Source organism: Paracoccidioides lutzii (assembly GCF_000150705.2).
Source record: "Paracoccidioides lutzii Pb01 unplaced genomic scaffold supercont2.12, whole genome shotgun sequence".
Lineage (NCBI taxonomy): Eukaryota > Fungi > Ascomycota > Eurotiomycetes > Onygenales > Ajellomycetaceae > Paracoccidioides > Paracoccidioides lutzii.
In genome coordinates, this window is record NW_015440958.1 from 247,678 (window position 1) to 264,202 (window position 16,525).

General features: G+C 45.6%; 7 protein-coding genes across 7 annotated transcripts; 3 read left to right on the forward strand and 4 right to left on the reverse strand.

Moving 5' to 3' along the window:
• Window positions 1-1,641: 1,641 nt before the first annotated feature.
• On the reverse strand, window positions 1,642-2,043 carry PAAG_04715 (hypothetical protein; the record flags this gene model as incomplete). The annotated part of the gene is made up of 2 exons (XM_015845347.1): window positions 1,642-1,939; window positions 2,036-2,043. 2 exons carry the CDS (start codon window positions 2,041-2,043, stop codon window positions 1,642-1,644), a joined length of 306 nt encoding a protein of 101 aa, XP_015699573.1.
• An 834-nt stretch (window positions 2,044-2,877) lies between these two features.
• PAAG_04716 (hypothetical protein) lies at window positions 2,878-5,946 on the forward strand (the record flags this gene model as incomplete). The annotated part of the gene is made up of 8 exons (XM_015845348.1): window positions 2,878-3,215; window positions 3,385-3,550; window positions 3,606-3,736; window positions 3,807-4,010; window positions 4,064-4,412; window positions 4,489-5,348; window positions 5,400-5,470; window positions 5,573-5,946. 8 exons carry the CDS (start codon window positions 2,878-2,880, stop codon window positions 5,944-5,946), a joined length of 2,493 nt encoding a protein of 830 aa, XP_015699574.1.
• A 578-nt stretch (window positions 5,947-6,524) lies between these two features.
• Window positions 6,525-7,568, reverse strand: PAAG_04717 (hypothetical protein; the record flags this gene model as incomplete). The annotated part of the gene is made up of 2 exons (XM_015845349.1): window positions 6,525-7,435; window positions 7,463-7,568. The coding sequence occupies 2 exons, from the start codon at window positions 7,566-7,568 to the stop codon at window positions 6,525-6,527; spliced, it is 1,017 nt and encodes a 338-aa protein (XP_015699575.1).
• A 1,255-nt stretch (window positions 7,569-8,823) lies between these two features.
• On the reverse strand, window positions 8,824-11,650 carry PAAG_04719 (oligosaccharyl transferase subunit; the record flags this gene model as incomplete). The annotated part of the gene is made up of 7 exons (XM_015845350.1): window positions 8,824-9,094; window positions 9,181-10,297; window positions 10,354-10,947; window positions 11,042-11,122; window positions 11,252-11,275; window positions 11,359-11,494; window positions 11,552-11,650. 7 exons carry the CDS (start codon window positions 11,648-11,650, stop codon window positions 8,824-8,826), a joined length of 2,322 nt encoding a protein of 773 aa, XP_015699576.1.
• A 278-nt stretch (window positions 11,651-11,928) lies between these two features.
• Window positions 11,929-12,719, forward strand: PAAG_04720 (hypothetical protein; the record flags this gene model as incomplete). The annotated part of the gene is made up of 3 exons (XM_015845351.1): window positions 11,929-12,119; window positions 12,185-12,369; window positions 12,427-12,719. The coding sequence occupies 3 exons, from the start codon at window positions 11,929-11,931 to the stop codon at window positions 12,717-12,719; spliced, it is 669 nt and encodes a 222-aa protein (XP_015699577.1).
• Window positions 12,720-13,361: 642 nt separating this feature from the next.
• On the reverse strand, window positions 13,362-13,887 carry PAAG_04721 (hypothetical protein; the record flags this gene model as incomplete). The annotated part of the gene is made up of 3 exons (XM_002793146.2): window positions 13,362-13,438; window positions 13,557-13,746; window positions 13,864-13,887. 3 exons carry the CDS (start codon window positions 13,885-13,887, stop codon window positions 13,362-13,364), a joined length of 291 nt encoding a protein of 96 aa, XP_002793192.1.
• A 383-nt stretch (window positions 13,888-14,270) lies between these two features.
• PAAG_04722 (cytoplasmic dynein 1 intermediate chain 2) lies at window positions 14,271-16,471 on the forward strand (the record flags this gene model as incomplete). The annotated part of the gene is made up of 3 exons (XM_002793147.1): window positions 14,271-14,390; window positions 14,460-15,281; window positions 15,350-16,471. The coding sequence occupies 3 exons, from the start codon at window positions 14,271-14,273 to the stop codon at window positions 16,469-16,471; spliced, it is 2,064 nt and encodes a 687-aa protein (XP_002793193.1).
• Between the last annotated feature and the right edge of the window lie 54 nt (window positions 16,472-16,525).

Consider the following 16,525-nt stretch of genomic DNA (forward strand, 5'->3'; position numbering starts at 1 on the left):
AAGGTACACAAGTACATCTGCAATTTTGCGTCATTTCCCCCATCCTGTTCATCCCTCAAAGGTAGCTCTTCGTTGGACTGACATAACCTCATTACAGCCTGTCGTCGCACAGTTGCTCTCAACGCAAGATCTACAGCGGTTCAGATTTAACGACGGATTGGCCCCGTGATTTTGTTGGCACATGGCAAATCCTGTATCCCATGAGACACACCATGACTCAGCCAAGGAACTTGGACAGAAAACTCTGTCACCGCAGTCGCGTTTGGCGAGTTGATTATCTGCCATTCCAGTTCAGTTGAAGCTTGGGCAGGATAGTTGTTGGTGTTTCGGATTGCCGGGAAAGAAACAGCGTGCATGATTGTTCAATGTATGAAATGCCCTTTTACTTACTTGCAAAGTTGAGAGGGGATGCAAGGACCGCTATGAAGCTGCTAAAGAGCACAACATTGATAACCGCGTTCAACAAGATTCCCATGACGACTGGGCAAGGTCGAGTCGTTGCGCAGACCAGTAGATTCGAGGGGATGATATGTAAAGCAATCTATAAGCTTGAGGTTGTATCTGTTAGCTTTTGGATGCTTCAGAGAAGGGAGGCGGGGTTTTCACTCACCAAGCTATCATATCAGTGCCACACAGATTGCTGGCCACTGATGGATTTATGGAACTAAAAAAATTAACTATGAAAGGCGTTTTGAGAAAACGGATGCTCCCATATTTATACCATTTGCACTTCTTGGCCTGTCAGACACAGAAGTTTGATATCGCCATGGAGTAGGCTACGCTCTTCTACTATCTCGTCACATTTGAGAGAACTCGAGTTACGAGCTATCGATTCCCTACTCCCTACTCATAGTACTTTTGAATAATACTATGTAGCAATCAGGCCGTCATTCGTATTTTGCATAACTATATTTCATATGCAAGTTCAGGGGAAATAAAGGTTTCACTTTGTCACGGATTTCGCAGTCCATGGGTAGCTGTGAGTGACATATGGTGAGTCAGAGCACGGGGGCCGAGGAGTGGGAATGTATGGCATAGAGCACAAAGTCCTTCGCGGTTTAAGAGTGAATTAATTGAGGAAGCATATGTAAGCCGATGTGGATGATTGGGCAAGGGTGAAAATTAAGCATGGACGTGTACATATATGAATATGAGAGGAATCTAGAAGAAATATACAAGAAACAGAATATTTATGCAATAAATAAGCAACCGTGATTCAGACTGAAGAAGAGCGGAGAAGAGAATATGGAAGCGGACAAAGCATCAATTATTGGGTTGATAGGTATAAGCAAGGTATGGACAAATCCTCTCCATTAGGACCAAAGGGAGTTCCGCAAAAACCTTGAAATACACTCTCCCATATCGTCACCCTTATCCAATTGGTATAATCGAGGCCTTTCCCCCAATCACATTCTTAATTCCGAACCCTTTTCTCATCAGTCACAGTATCAACTTCAGTATCAACTTCAAAGTTTGGTCCTTTTCCGCAAATCAGAATCACCACCCCTAACGCCAAGACATCGGAAAGGAGATCGGAGGGATAAGAATTCAACAGTCCGTAAACTCTGAGTAGGTAAAGATTGGTGTGTAGGGTTGAATGGATGATGGCCTTTGTAGTAGATGGAACAAATGAATAAAAATTTATTTCACTGCCGGAGCTGGTTCTGTGTCGACCATCTTCTTCTCTGGGACGATTACGTCGGAGAAATCATCTTGCCCAACAGCATTTATCGTGAAAGCATCTATAGTCCCATAATAATTAGAGAAAGTCAAGATGGTACGGTTGGAGGACGGAGGGAGCGGGTTGAGCTTACAAACACCAATACAGAAGGCAAAAAGCGCGATTCCAGTAGCAGCGTTTTTAAACAAATACGGTCGACGGGCTCGAAGAAGAGCAGCTCCCGCTCTGTAATCTTTATCGTAGTATGAGGATTTGAAACTATGGAATGGGCAGGGTGTCAGCTATATTGGGAGTTCATGATGGACGAATGACTGCGGTTAAGCTTTGAAAAATTAAGGTGGGAGGGAAGCGCACATCGCCATGACAGCTACTATTGTATTTCTCCAAGGCGGGAGAGCGGAATATTGACCTTTATTGTGGATATAATTCTCATTCAAATATTGAACATGCAAACAATGTGCTCCTAGAATCGATTCACTGACATCAAGGACCTGAGCTAGAGAAAAGCTTGCATCACGTGATATAATATAAGCGCCTGAATTCAACCCTCTTTGCGCTTAACTTGAGATGAGAAAAGTTTGGTAAAAGATATTGCCATTGGTACCTTGATTAATGGATAAATGTGAATTTTTTTTCTTCTTTAATCCGGATTGTCTTCATTCCCTACGAAGGGCTCTTCCCCAAAGTCTCACTAAGTCCAACATATGGTGCTGTGTGTAGGCGCTTACTGCGGCTAAATTAACAGCTCGCACCAATCCTAAACAGGCTAGAGTGTCTGTCGTCCTGAGCTTCACTTCGCTACTTTAATCGGAGCCAGCCCAGAGAAGTATCAGATATTACTTCTTCACACCCATCAGATAAACAAATAAGACTGCCTAGCTAACTATTCATTTCCTTTTCTCCATAGCGTTCATCCATCTTTTTCTTTTTAATTGCCGTCCTTTACTCGATGTGAACAGAGAGCCTCCCTGGCCCGCTCCTTCGGCTTGCACTTCGAATTCCGTCCTACAGCAAGTCTAATCCGCAACTTCTACCACCCAAGGATCCTGCATCTACATCCATGAATATTCCCCCCGCCCCCCCAGATACATCTGGCTAAAATAATATTATTAGTTCTCTACGACCAGAATTAGTATTTGACGAGGCCCTCTATTTTACTCCCTGTGATTTGTGCCCTCTGGCGCTCCAGAGCTATCATGGCCCTGCCACTCGACAACCTCGTGGAGCAGATGACCCAGCTGGACACTGCGAGGAATGTCGTTCTTGGCGATGCTGCTTTGTATCCGCAAATCGTTCAGGGTATACTTCCATTAATAGGTGCAAAGGCACGGCTGGAACTACGAAGATGGGGTGCCGAATTCCTAGCAGAAACGTTTGCGAGTCCTGCGCTGGCCCAACGGCCGAAAGAGAAGTTGAGTACACAGGTGATACAGACCTTGTGGGAGCTGTTGAATAATCCGGATGAGGATGTCAGTGTTGTAAGAGGCATTATTCAAACTGCTGCGAGTATTTACCCGTTGATATTTAGAACTATGTATGTCGAAACCCGGGCTCCACAACCCCTTTAATCCCTTCACATGCCGGAATTGAGGACATACAGATAATTGCGGGATAAGCTAGATGGTCGACATTAGCCATCGAAGCAGTAATCTTGTGTTGATGTTGAGTAGAGCTGGTTCTAATGTGATGGGTGTTCTCACTAGTGTCGATAACCCCACGGAGGATGCGTTATGGGAGAAAATGACAGCAATCAAGCAAAATATTCTAAAGCGATGGGATGCTGCTCCAATTAACATCAAGGTTTGCTGTATCAAATTCGTCCAGAAGGTGGTGCAAGTCCAAACAGCAGGTGTCATCTCAGATCCAAGGGTATGTATTCACGTATTGATACCGTTGATGTTGGGAATACTAAACATATCTACAGCTCCCTGAGAAAAATGAAATCTCTCTATCGCTTGTGCCGAGAAATCACCCTCTCGTACCGCTACCTAATCTCGAAGCTGAGGCATCCGGATTGTTAGATAGACTTCTTAACGTTTTCTATGAAAATTCTAGGTGTGTATTTGTATTCGTATCCCTCTGCGTCGGCAGTAAGGCAAAGTATATACATTATTAACGAACATAGTGATCCTATCTTAGTGAATGCGACTCTAAATTGCCTTCCGATCCTGATACGCACCCGCCAGTCGATTTCAAATAAGATTGTAAATGCGATTCTTAACTTCAATCCTCTTAAACAAGCAAATGCACCAATGAGTCCCACCATTCGAGTAAATATCAAGTCCGTGGAACGGACCACGAGGGCATTGCTCCTCAATATAATGAAAAGGTGTGTAGTTACAGCTGTGTTACTTGGCTCCACGTCTCTGATCGTTGCTTCAGGAACCCCAACCATCCTTTGGCTGGACGTATACAGCAGTATTTAGATCGTTTAGCGCAATCCCGAAATGATATCTTCGATGAAACATCGAAGAAAAGGCCGTTACCAACGGAGCCGACCGATCTTGTCGATAGTGCAAAGCGTGCAAGACTTGGAGTCGATACGCCGCCTCAGCTAAAGATTCCGCCTCTCCCCCCCGGCCCTAATAGTTTCGCACAGCTTTTCACATTGACAGACGATGCAGGATTGACGTCGTTTGATGTCAAGCAGCTACCAGCAGACCTAATTGTCAATATCACTATTCCCGTATTGAGTCGCGTGGATCCTGAGGCGTTGGACCAAGCTGTTGGGGTACGTTACGCCCACTTATGCTGTCTTGTTTCTTACCCTAAAAGTAAGAATATATTCTTATCTTCACGATACTTAGGCTGTTCGATCTCGATACCTCACATTATCCAAGAAGCAAATTTTCGACCATCAAGCTTCTCTGGCTGCCGCTCAGCCAGCGACCGAAGAAGAAGATGATGATTATGAACCAGAATACCAACCAATGGATATACCTACCGATTCACAGGCATTGGAGGGACCTGACGCGTCTAAAATTGACGAGCATGCACCGGAACTCGTTGCTCTAGGTCCATTTGTACTCCCTCAGCCTCCACCATTATCAGGAGAAGAGGCCACTGAAATTGGCAAGGGCGCAATTGAAAGAGTTTTCGGAATGATTTCCACCTTGGAGCAACCGTCAAAATCAGTCAAGAGTTCTCAGAAGCCAGGCTTCGGGAGATTGGCTGCAAGCTCATTCGATCGGGACTCTTGGTTAATCTTGCTTACTCGATTGGCAACTCGTGCGTCGGCTGGTTTAGATGTGGACGAAGCGGACAATATTGTTAAAACCGAAATCGGCCGACAGTCGCACTCGAAGCAACGCATGAGTATGGCTGATGGCATCAGAGAGATGCTTTACCGATACGTTCTTGAAGATTTTCGGGTTCGAATCAACGTTGCTATTTCTTGGATGAATGAGGAGTGGTATAATGACCGAATACAATTAAGGTACTCTTCATCAGAGAATAATGGTGATATTGATGACGCGATAGTCCCGAGGCACTATGAAAAATGGGTCATGAGGCTGCTGGAAGGAATACTACCTTATTTAGACGCGAGAGACAAGGTGCTCATTAGATTTTTAAGTGAGATACCCGAACTGAGTCTCGAGCTCGTGGAGAAAACGAAGAGTTTGGCAAATGACCCTGAACGCGTTACTCTATGTGTTCAGGCACTTTAGTAAGCAAATCCCCGCCACATATAAATTATTGAATACTAATGCAGTGATAGCTACCTCGTCCTCGTACGGCCTCCTGCAAGGGATCTTTGCTTAGATGCTCTCCAAGACCTGTACGGAAAAAGTAAGCACAGTTCCTTCTCAATCCGACGTTCCCTTGTTTTCGTGGGTCTTTAGCTCCATTAAATCGGCATAATGTATCTAATTCCTATTTCCAATCGTATAGTCGAAGAAGCCCGCCCTCTCATTGCAAAACTTCTCCTCAAGTGGCGGCCAAATGTCATTCCAAAACCAGAGGAGCCTGTATTAAAACCTAATTCCACATCTACAAACTCCACATCCACTGCTCCTCCAGATGCTGATCAAAGCGGAAACGTTCCCCTGAATCCATCCAACGGGATAAAATCAGAGCCAGATGCAGAGGGCATTGTCAATATTCAAAACCATGGCATTAAAGCTTTGCCTGAATCGATTTCTAATTCAGCATTGAATGACGCCCATACCCATCAACAACAGTATGTGAAAGGCACCGGCGATTCGGTCACATCGTCAATGACATGCACTCCCGTCCCTCCTCAAAATGCCTCTGTCGCTGAATGATATGATTGCTTTCCTTTGTGATGGCTTGTTTGTTCGTCTTCTTGTTTAACCACTTGTATTTCCCCCTTCTCTTTTCGGATATCTTGTTTTAGCAGAGTGGTTGGTTTGTGTATTACTAGTAAAAGACCCATGCAGAGGCTTATTCAGGGATGGGATCATAGAGCTTTGAATCACTTGCAGGAAAATAACACAATATTCTCATCTGTCGAGTACCTTTGTCAACTCAAAACAAGGAGTTATATGAAGGTTGTCCAACTTAGTTGGGGGAGGCTTGTGATGTTAAATGGAACCTTTTCTAAATTTGTTTCACATCGTTTTTCATTCTTCATGGTGCCGATTGTTGTGGTAAGAGAGTTTGAGACATACAGGTTGAAACTATCATTCAAGACTTTTTTCAGGAGTGCACTAGAAAACACTACAACTTTCGAGTAAAAGCAGATTGTCGAATTGAATGAAAAAAGTACAGAACAAGTTGGTTCATTGAGTGAGTATATACCGAAGGAACTCGTTAGATTAAACAAAACACAGACAAAGACTTTAGGGAAACTAGAAAATTATATAGAGATGTGAAACGTTGCTCAGGCGGACTTCTTTTCCTGTGCGGATGCTCCCTTCTTCTTCTGAACCCATTCCAGCGTATATCGCGTGCAAAAGATATACGGATCACGTCCAAGCCTTTGCCGCACCTCATAACAGCGCATAAGCACCCTCTCAGCCTCGTCGTACTTCTGCTGAATTGCCAGAATGACGCCCAAGTAATCATTCCAATCCAAAAAGTCAGGATCTGGGACTCCCTGGTCATTCACTCTGATATTTATCATCTGAGTCAGCACTTCCTCAGCCCTCTGCCAATTGCCCTGACCCTTATAGGCGAGGACGATATTCATCATACTGCCTAGGGTACTCAGATGTGACGGGTCCAACTCCTGAAATTTCATCCCGACAGTGTCATTGAGGATTGATTCGGATTCCCGATATTTGCCCTGGCCACCCAAAGCCACCCCGAGATTGTTCATGTGGTAGATGGTTGTGGGGTGCATGAAACCCAGCTGCTTCTGCGCATTGCGATATAAAGGGGTGATAATGGCTTCGGCTTCCACATAGCATGAGCGCATGTTCATTTCCACCCCCGGATCTCTTATCGTGGTATCCGTCATGTCTTTAGACATTACGTCGCATGTCCAAGGATACCAGTTGATCTGCTGGATGAAATGGTTGTTGATGAATTCCGTGCGAGCCGGTTCTGTCGAGGGAGGAGTTGCGACGATATCAAATGTAATGAATGCGGATTGAATTGGATGCACTAAGACTATGTCGAATAGGGACACGTCGAATTTTTCGTGCGTGGTGCAAGTTTGCGGGTTTACGATACGCGTGCCACTGTTTGTTTGGGGTGCCGGTGGTGGTGGTCTCTCATGAGGTTGTGGTATTGGCCCTGAGGATATCGGTTTCATATCCTGCATATGACCCGGAGCGAGCACGTAGGGTTCTGCAACCGGTGAGCTACGATATTAACCAATTTTACGAATTGGGATTCCAGGAGAAGGGTAAATAGCACGACAAACGACCCTGCCTGGCTTATAACCATGCCTGGCCAAGATAAATGAATAATAACCAGGCATGGAAATATAAATAGAAGTAGAACAGAAGATTTCCTGTAGGCTACTCACCAGCGATCGCGCTCATTTTCTTCATAGATTACCCTTTTTTTCCAAAAATTTTCTTAAAACCATAAGATCGTTGTCAATGAGCAAAATGAATGGCTGTGGACGGAACTCAGCAATTATCACTAAAAAGCAGCCGGATTGTTCCCGTGCCGTCTTCTTCTCTCTTGAAATCTGGATGGATGGTTGTATTGTGATATTTTTTTTTAGATTCATTTCAGTTTCTGCCGTGTATTCTCACTCGATGTATTTATTTCATCTGCCTCGGAGTTTAAGTTGCAAGGTGGCCATTAATCATCCACCTTGTGGTGGTGTCCGCAGCATCCCTGGTCGAGGCTTTATACGGACTTCTCGTATTCCATCTTTAGTTTGCCCTTTGAATGCTCAAGAGGTGCTTTGCCTGTGCCACTATGTCCACCACCAGCGCTATGGGGGACACAGTCAGCGAATGTTTTGATTGGTCTAGGCTCCTAGGTCGCGCAGTTGCTCGTATCGCCGGATGTGAATGTCTCGTCAGAAGCTGTTGAAAGGAATTCTGGAATGCTCGGCGAGTAGACAGCTGGTGTTGGTGGGGAAATAGGCTGCTGCAGGGACATGGTGTCATAGTCATCACCATCTTGACAATAACTATCAAATTTCGCCCTTTCTAAGATATTTTCTCTTTCTAGAAATAATTCGACGAACAAGAATGGAGCTGTGGTGAAAAAGTGATAAAAGGACAAGTAAACAAGATGGGTGGATTATGGAAAACTCCATGAAATAAAAAAAAAAAAATGAAAAAAAAGAAAGAAATGAAAAAGAAAAGAAATCGTACTTGTGCAATACAGTAAATGGAAGCATTGATCAAGCTTGAAATGGTCAGGGGGAAAATACAAGATAGAAGAGAACCCTTTCCAGCCCTGTGGGCCTGTTGTTCAAAGTTAATCTATGATTTCGATCTGGGCCTCATGCTTTTCCTTTAAACCCGGTTGAGATCGTGCCGAAATAAAAGCGAAAATTAGAAAGAAACCCCTCCCCCTTTTATCTTACGACCTTTTTAACCTTGGAATAATTGAAAAGGAGAGAATAAGAAAAAATCAAAAAAAATAAAATAAAATAAAATAAATACATTCTACCAAAACGGAAATAGTTAACTATAAACGACAAAAATAGAAAAACAAATTCGACATAAAGAGGAAGGGGAAGGAGGGAGGAATATAACGGTCAAGAATATCTATTCGGTTCTTAGAACCTTTGGCCCCCTATTTTTAAGTGCTTTCTTCTTTTTGTGCCCCTTGTCGAAGGCGACGGCACGGTTGTGATCTCGTCCAACGTTATCAAGATCTTTAACCTTATAGATTCTGATAATCCAGTTCTTACTGGTGAATGCTTCCTCGAGTGTAGTTAGTTGGGGACCTTCCGTGGGGAGGCGCACGCCGCGGACGCGATCGACTGCTTGGCCACCTGGGAAAAGAGTGCTGAAGTTGTAATATGACATTTTGTACCTAAATATTCCGGTTAGTGAGTGGGTGTTTAAACCGAGTATATGCAGCAGTTGATTATCGAAGCAAGGAGGGGTAGGAATACTTACATAAGACTGTTTTGCATGGTTGGCGTGGCTTCACCGTCTACACGGTATTCGCCCCGGGCAGTGAAGAAGTCACGTTCCTTGACTTCATCAGGCCAGATTCCTTCAGCAATCCGGATCATCCACAGGAACTTGTTGAGATCGTCTCCAGAGTATCCCAGTAATCCGCCAAAAACGACCAAGACATAGTCAACGTCGTGTTGTCGAAGGATGGGATAACTGACTTCCTCACGCGAACTCATTGCTTTGCCGACGGTTGCAATATGGGTATTATTCCAGGTGTTGTTGTCGACGAGAGTTGGGCGATCAGCCATGCCACCAATTTGATAACCGTAATCCCACCACGCCATAACCTTGGCATTTTCTGGGGTGTTTTCGCGTAGCCAGTAGTAGGCTTCGCGGTAGTCATCAATGATGTGTAGGCTTCCGTCTGGCATTTTGCTTGCTAGGACAACTGACGGAGAGGAGTATGCATTTGACGTTACCCAGGTGCATTGTCCCACAAATAAGAGCAGATATACAACGATGGAGCCGGATATAACTAATTTCGAAAGCTTTGAGTAGATCCTGACAACCTCTTTCTGTGCAGATCGAAGACCAGCTTGAGATGATTTGTTGTCCTTTGGTTTTGAAGGAGAGATGAGAAGATAGGTATCGAGAATGTAGGACAAAACTTTTGCAGATGCAACGCAGACAATGGGAGTTAGAGTAAGCATCAATCGCACCATTACTCCGGCGAAATAGCTCGCGAGAACAGAATAGATAATAACAAAGACGTGCTCGTCTTTTAGTTGGACGAAGCACATGTAAACACCAGCTGGGAAGAGCCAAATTAGCATACTAAGGTCGAAGAAGAACGCGGGCCAAGCTGTTGGCTGATGCTCGGAAACGGACGCAATGATTGGAATGTGAATTTTAGCATAACCAGTGTCCCAAAGCGAGTAGAACCGGCCACTCCAAGGAGCAATAACTCCCGAAACGGTGAGAACAACAAGACCCACGAAAGCGACGCTAAAGATAAGCAATACCAAACCCGTTAGAAAAGTTTGGAAATGTTTCCCTGGTACCTGGGAACGAATGAACTCGACAAAAGCAACGACTTGGATAAGACCAAAGATTCCTAGACGAGGTTAGTTCCCAGTGAAGTATTTTTCAACAAGTTGACGGAACACACACCTAATGCTGACATATGATCACTACTTCGAATAGGAAGGAACCCAACAAATGGAATTTGCATGCTGGCTAATGTTCCCAACGCATACCAGGTGGTGTAGCTGATATAAAGGCGGGAACTGTAACGGCCCATGCATATAAGAACAAAAATGTGCAGGGGAATCAAATTGGTGATGAACACATATCCACCCCAGGCTGAAACCATGTAACCGTAAAACAACGCGGTCAGCGCACCCCACAAAATCGATCCGTTCTTCACGGCCTTGATCCAGAGGAAGAAGGTGAAAACGAGAAGGAAGATAGCAATAGCTTCGTTATCGTAGCTCCCAGCGACGGACCTGGATATATAGCCTGGGACAATTCCCATGAAAGCAGCGGCAAGGAGCCCAGCGGATGGTGACGGAGACATTTCACAAGTAAGGAGATACATCGCCACGGCAGTCAAGGCAGAGAATGCAGGGGCAAGAAGCACACAGATGTTTCGGATGTCGACTGGTATGGAAAGGAACCGGAGGATATGGTAGATGACGCCGCTGGTTACCATCAGGCCTGGGTATAAAGTGCCACCAGTGACACGCCCCAGAGGGTGCCATGTTCCTAAGTACAAGAACATATACAGTTTTAGATTTCTATCATTTCTAACGTATTGGTAGCTCTCAGATATAAGCTCCTGATTGGAGAAGTGTCTTACGATCGTCGAACCAGTCCCAAAAGCTGTAGAAGCCATGCTCTACAAGATATTTAGTTGCTCTGAAATTGAACCACGGGTCAACTACAGATCAGACGTTTTGTCAGCATATGGGGTAGTTTTAATAAAGTTGATTGGAGATCGCAATCGGGGAGAGAGAGTCGGAGTAGGGAGCTGGGGCAGAGATTAGGGTAAGCGGAAGACCGTACATACACTCGTGTATTATAGACTCGAATCCTGCATTTCACATTCATTAGTACCATTGGATATTTAATTCCAAGCCTATATAACAATAACAAGTGGAAAGATTAATATCCTACTTATTACGCTGAAGAGTCGACTGGCGATGGCGGCGCCGGCTATTAGCACAAGAATGATGACTCGGAGCAGACCTCGAGTGGTTTTTGAGGTGGAACCTTCCAGGAAGCGTTCAATAGTAGGGGTGGCCATACTGGCCTAAATCGTAAGGAGACACAATATGTATGGAGAACGGGTACAATGTGTCGTCTTCACTGTAGCAGCAAGTAGTTGTTGTTGTCGTCGTCGTCGCCGTCGAGTCCTCACAGTCTTTTTGGAAGCTCCGCAAGGTGGTCTCTCGGGGCTTGGCGTCATGTTTCGGCTGAGGCTCTGCGGGATCCTTAAGCAGACAGGTTGCTCCGCCATTTTTATATAAACAACCTTAACTTATATCAATCCCATCGTCATCCTATGTTTCTGATAGTTCCTCTACATTCGCTACACTCTGCTGGCCTTTTTTTTTTTTTCTTTTCTTTTTTGAGTGTGTGTTTCAGCGTCCGATTTCCCGCTGTGGATTTAGAGTGCTTAATTTGCAAGCGTTTCTATTCTCTTACTCAACACCTGCCTCTCAAGCTCCGTCGCCGACCTTCAGGATGTTCTCCATGGCAGATATGGACTTGATGCTCCTAACAGCTCCCTCAGCAGCTGTCCTTTTGGATAAGCTTATGGAGCTTGAAGGTGAAGTCAGTCTAGCGTGTAGCATTACTCATACGGCTAGCGACGCGGAGCCTCTCCGCATTTACTACTCTTCATACATTTTCGCCCTTCTCCTGGAGGATCAAATGTTCGCTATTCACCCAAAACAAGTCCGCCTTTCTCCCTCGCTCTTGACTAACTGTTCATCTGTAGATATGAAACACACATGCTGCTGAGGAGGCTACCTGAGACTCTTGTCAAAGTGGATCCTATACTGCAGAGCGTCATATCACTTGTGCGAGCAGTTTGGAATAAGAACTACGATAAAATATACTCCCTTCTACGACAGACCCCATGGCCAGAACCCATGAATAAATCCTTAGTTCAGCAGTATCACCGTACGTATATGGAGGATATCAGCTATTCCACTTTTCCAAATTAACAATTCCACGCAGGCTACTTCCACAATAAAACGTTCGATGAGATTAGTTTTGCCTTCGGATCGATCCGGCCATCAACTGCTGCGCACTATCTCGGCCTCGACTCCTTAGGAGACGATACAATGAGTGATTCCCCTGATGGCGCATGCCCCAAACTGGTTGACAGACTTACAGGGAAAGGTTGGGAATGGAACCCGGAATCGAAGCTATTCATTCCGAAGGTGATAACTGAGATACCGAAAGAGACTATTTCAAACGATACTATGATAAGCCGATTGTCGGCACAACAGAGGAGCCATGGTGACTAAAATTAGATCCTGTTGGCAAAAGGCTCATACAACCGCAACGAGAAACGAAATATGAATATACGACTCACTGTTACGCCGGGTGGATTTATCTGCAACTCCACATCGCAAAATGTTGAGACACAATTTAATGAAAACAATTTTCCGTAGGCCAAACGGACATGATGCCGAGATGAATGGTTCCCCGAGTGTCGCTATAACTTCCCAATCATCCATCCAAATGATAGTTTCCCAAAGTTGCGATCGCAAAGCCTCGTACACGAACGCACGCTTTTCGCCAGGAAGTTAAATGGAACAGAGGAAGTTGAGAAATGTAGATTCTCGAAACTAGCCAGAATCTTAAAGATTGCCCTCTAGGATATATGTACACGATAAAAAATGGAACCGATGGTGACTTCTTTTATAACTTTTTCTGTACGCAAGGAAAATGGAACTTGGTTGCACGATAAATAAATAGTACAAAATGGATATTCTCCAACACTGCACTCGGATATGCATAGCGTCCTCATTCGGGTGCAAGTGACCTTTCGCGAGCAGTTTGAGGCTCTTTTTTTTTTTTGCGCCATCGAGCCCTGCTGAATTAGTATTTCCACCAATCTCTTTGAATTGCCCACACCGATCCTCCCTCACAGCCGCTTAAATCGATTATTTTGCCATTTCGGCAGCTTTCATGTTTATAAAAGCTTCGAGGTCGAATCTCTTATCTTCCGGATCGGTTATGACTGAAATAAGGAATTGTGACAATCCATCAGCATTCTTCCACGGAATTATAGGCACTACAGAAATAAAACGATCATTCCCGACATCCATAACATTCCGTATCGATCGCGTTAAACATACCTCTTTGGCTCGTAGATTTAATTCCTGGAGGTGCGTTCTTCTTCGCGTACTCTGCCTTAGCTTGCTCGATCAATAACTGCTTGCGGCTATATTCTCGATCTATCTGGGCCTGCTTGGCCTGCGATTTAACGGTTGACTGGTGGTAGAAACCGTAGAGAACGCCGGCAAAAAGGGCAGAGTAGCGTAGTACCTGAAGAAAAATAAAACAGAAAATATTTCATTGTCAGTACTCAGCTGTATATTGGCCTTATCGTATGATTCATCAGATCGAGGAATGAGGAAGTTTTCGGGGAAACTGGACGCTCACGTTGACACCTTGCGAAGTAGCCATGACGGTGTGATATGAAGCCCAACAATAAAGGGGTGTTTAATTAGGAGATGAATGAGAAAGGTAAGTACTGTGACCACTAGAGCGTCAACCTCTGAAGTGTGCAGGAAAGTTGTGGGCGGTCAATGGCTTCCAGCAAGGGCTGTTGATAGCGATTCAAAACCGTTGATTGATAGATATTAGAAGCCGGCGTTGGTGGAGTGAAGAAGTTCGGGATTTTTTTACCAGTCCGAGATGGCTTACGTAACTAAGGAACAGACCACTCATCCAACTCGCGATATCGAACACGAAGTAAATAAAGTAAATATATATATTCACAACAGCGCGAAGAACTTATGAGTATTAAACCTGGTCCATAACGGTATCAGAAGCACAGTTACATTGCAATGCAGCAACGGAAAGATGAGATTCTGGCCAAGAAGGCTAAGCTTGCAGAGCTCAAGCGTCAGCGGGAATTGCGACAAAAGGAGTTCTCGCAGAACAGACAGAGCATTGAAGGATCGGAGGTGACCTCGCTCCTTGAACGTTTTACCTCTTAATATTTTCTCTATACTGACATCAAGAACATATCATAGGTTCTAGCTCCCACTCCCAGCCGCTCAGATAGCAGAGCAGAGCTCGATAGTTTTATTTCACGGCTGGTCGATCGACCTTCATCAGCAGCTTTCAAGGACGGGATAGAATCGCCCAGGGGTCGAGAAAGTCGTCCCAATTCAGTCCTCAGTGCAAGCCAACTTAGTGGTGAGAATATCGAATCTGCAACGCCTCCATCGAGGCCCGTGCTTCTATCAATTGCAACTCAAACCACTCCATTCCCTTTCGATCTGTCCACACCCGAACCCGTCCCTACCCCTAAACCCGAGATCGTCACATACAGCAAAGGTGTACAAACAGATTCATGGACAGAGCCAAGAAGCCAGTCAACAGATAGCCAATCTGATGTAGAAGGTGCTGGTTCTCCAACAACTTCCCGTGCAAGTAAGCGGTTGAGCCGGAGACAACAACGTGAGCGTGACGAGGAGATACGGGAGAGGCTACGGAAGGAGATTGAAGAAGAGATACAATCCACGAGAAAGGCGGCTGAGGATAATGTTGCACAACAATCAGCAGGAATGAGATATCCCTTGCGGACCCTTACAAATGACGAGCTTAATGCTGTTACCTCGTCGAACGATTTCTTAGATTTCGTGGAGAAGTCCAGCAAAGTCATCGAAAGAGCATTGGATGAGGAATATGACGTCCTTACAGATTATGCGTTGGGTGGGGTGGGTGCAACCGATGGTGGTGAGAATGAGTATGGTGGTAGTAAACGGAGAGGAATTGAGGAGTTGGTTCAATTCTACGATGAGCGATGGAGCAAGAAACGAGCGATAAGTGATATCAACTTTTCTCCAAAGGTGAGTCTACCTCATATGACATCTAAGCTGTCTAGATTGACTAGAACTGAAAATAACTTCACCTATAGTTCCCAGAATTGGTCCTGGCTTCCTACACGAATAACGTCACCGCTCCGCACGATCCCAATGGTATAGTCCAAGTGTGGAATCTCCATCTCCATTCGAGACCAGAATACGTCTTCCATTCCATGTCAGACATCCTAACTGCGAAATTTTCTCCCTTCCACCCAAACCTCATTGTAGGCGGCTCCTACTCCGGTCAAGTCCTATTATGGGACACCAGATCATCTCGCGCAGGAGGCGGCGCCCCCGTCCAAAAAACCCCACTAACAGGATCTGGCCACACCCACCCGGTCTACAACATCTCCATCGTCGGCACACAAAACGCCCACAACATCATCACCGCTTCGACAGACGGGGTCGTTTGTGCCTGGACCGTCGACATGCTCTCCCAACCCCAAGAATACCTCGAACTCACCACCCCGCCTCCGTCTAAAACAGAAGACCTCGCCCCAACCACCATGACATTTCCCCAATCAGACCCAACCTTCTTCCTCGTCGGCACAGAAGAGGGCGCCATTTACCCCTGCCACCGCTATGACCGTGCAGGCGCCAAAGCAGGAACGGACCACCGTCTCTCATACCGCGGGCATGCCGCCCCGGTCATGTCCACAGCCTTTCACCCAGCATGCGGAGCAGTTGACCTAGGCGATCTAATGCTCAGCTCTAGTCTGGACTGGAGCGTGAAACTCTGGCGCGTACGCCCACCCGCTGTAACCAATACGTCAGGGACGTCAGCCACAACCCCGGCCCAAGTGGTCTCGCCCGTCCTGGACCTGAATCGTGAAGATGTCGTTTACGACGCAAGATGGTCCCCGCATCGACCTGGCGTCTTTGCCGTGGTTGATGGCGCTGGCTTCGTTGAGGTGTGGGACCTGTGCACAGATACGGAGGTGTATGCGGCACGCGAGGCGCCGACGAAGGCACGCAATGCAGTAATTGAGCAAAGTTTGAATAAAGTTGCATGGGAGGAGAGGGATGGCCGCCGCCTGGCGACGGGCGGGCTTGATGGGGTTTTGACGGTGTTTGAGGTTGGGAAGGATTTGAGTGGAGGTCCTGATGATGTGCCTGTTGAGCAGTGGTCAGGTATGAAGAGGCTCGTGGGGAGGTTGGAGCAGGGGAGGGATTGAATGGAAGGGGTTTTATTTTCTTTCTTTATTTCTTTCTTTAAATCTTGGCTGTCC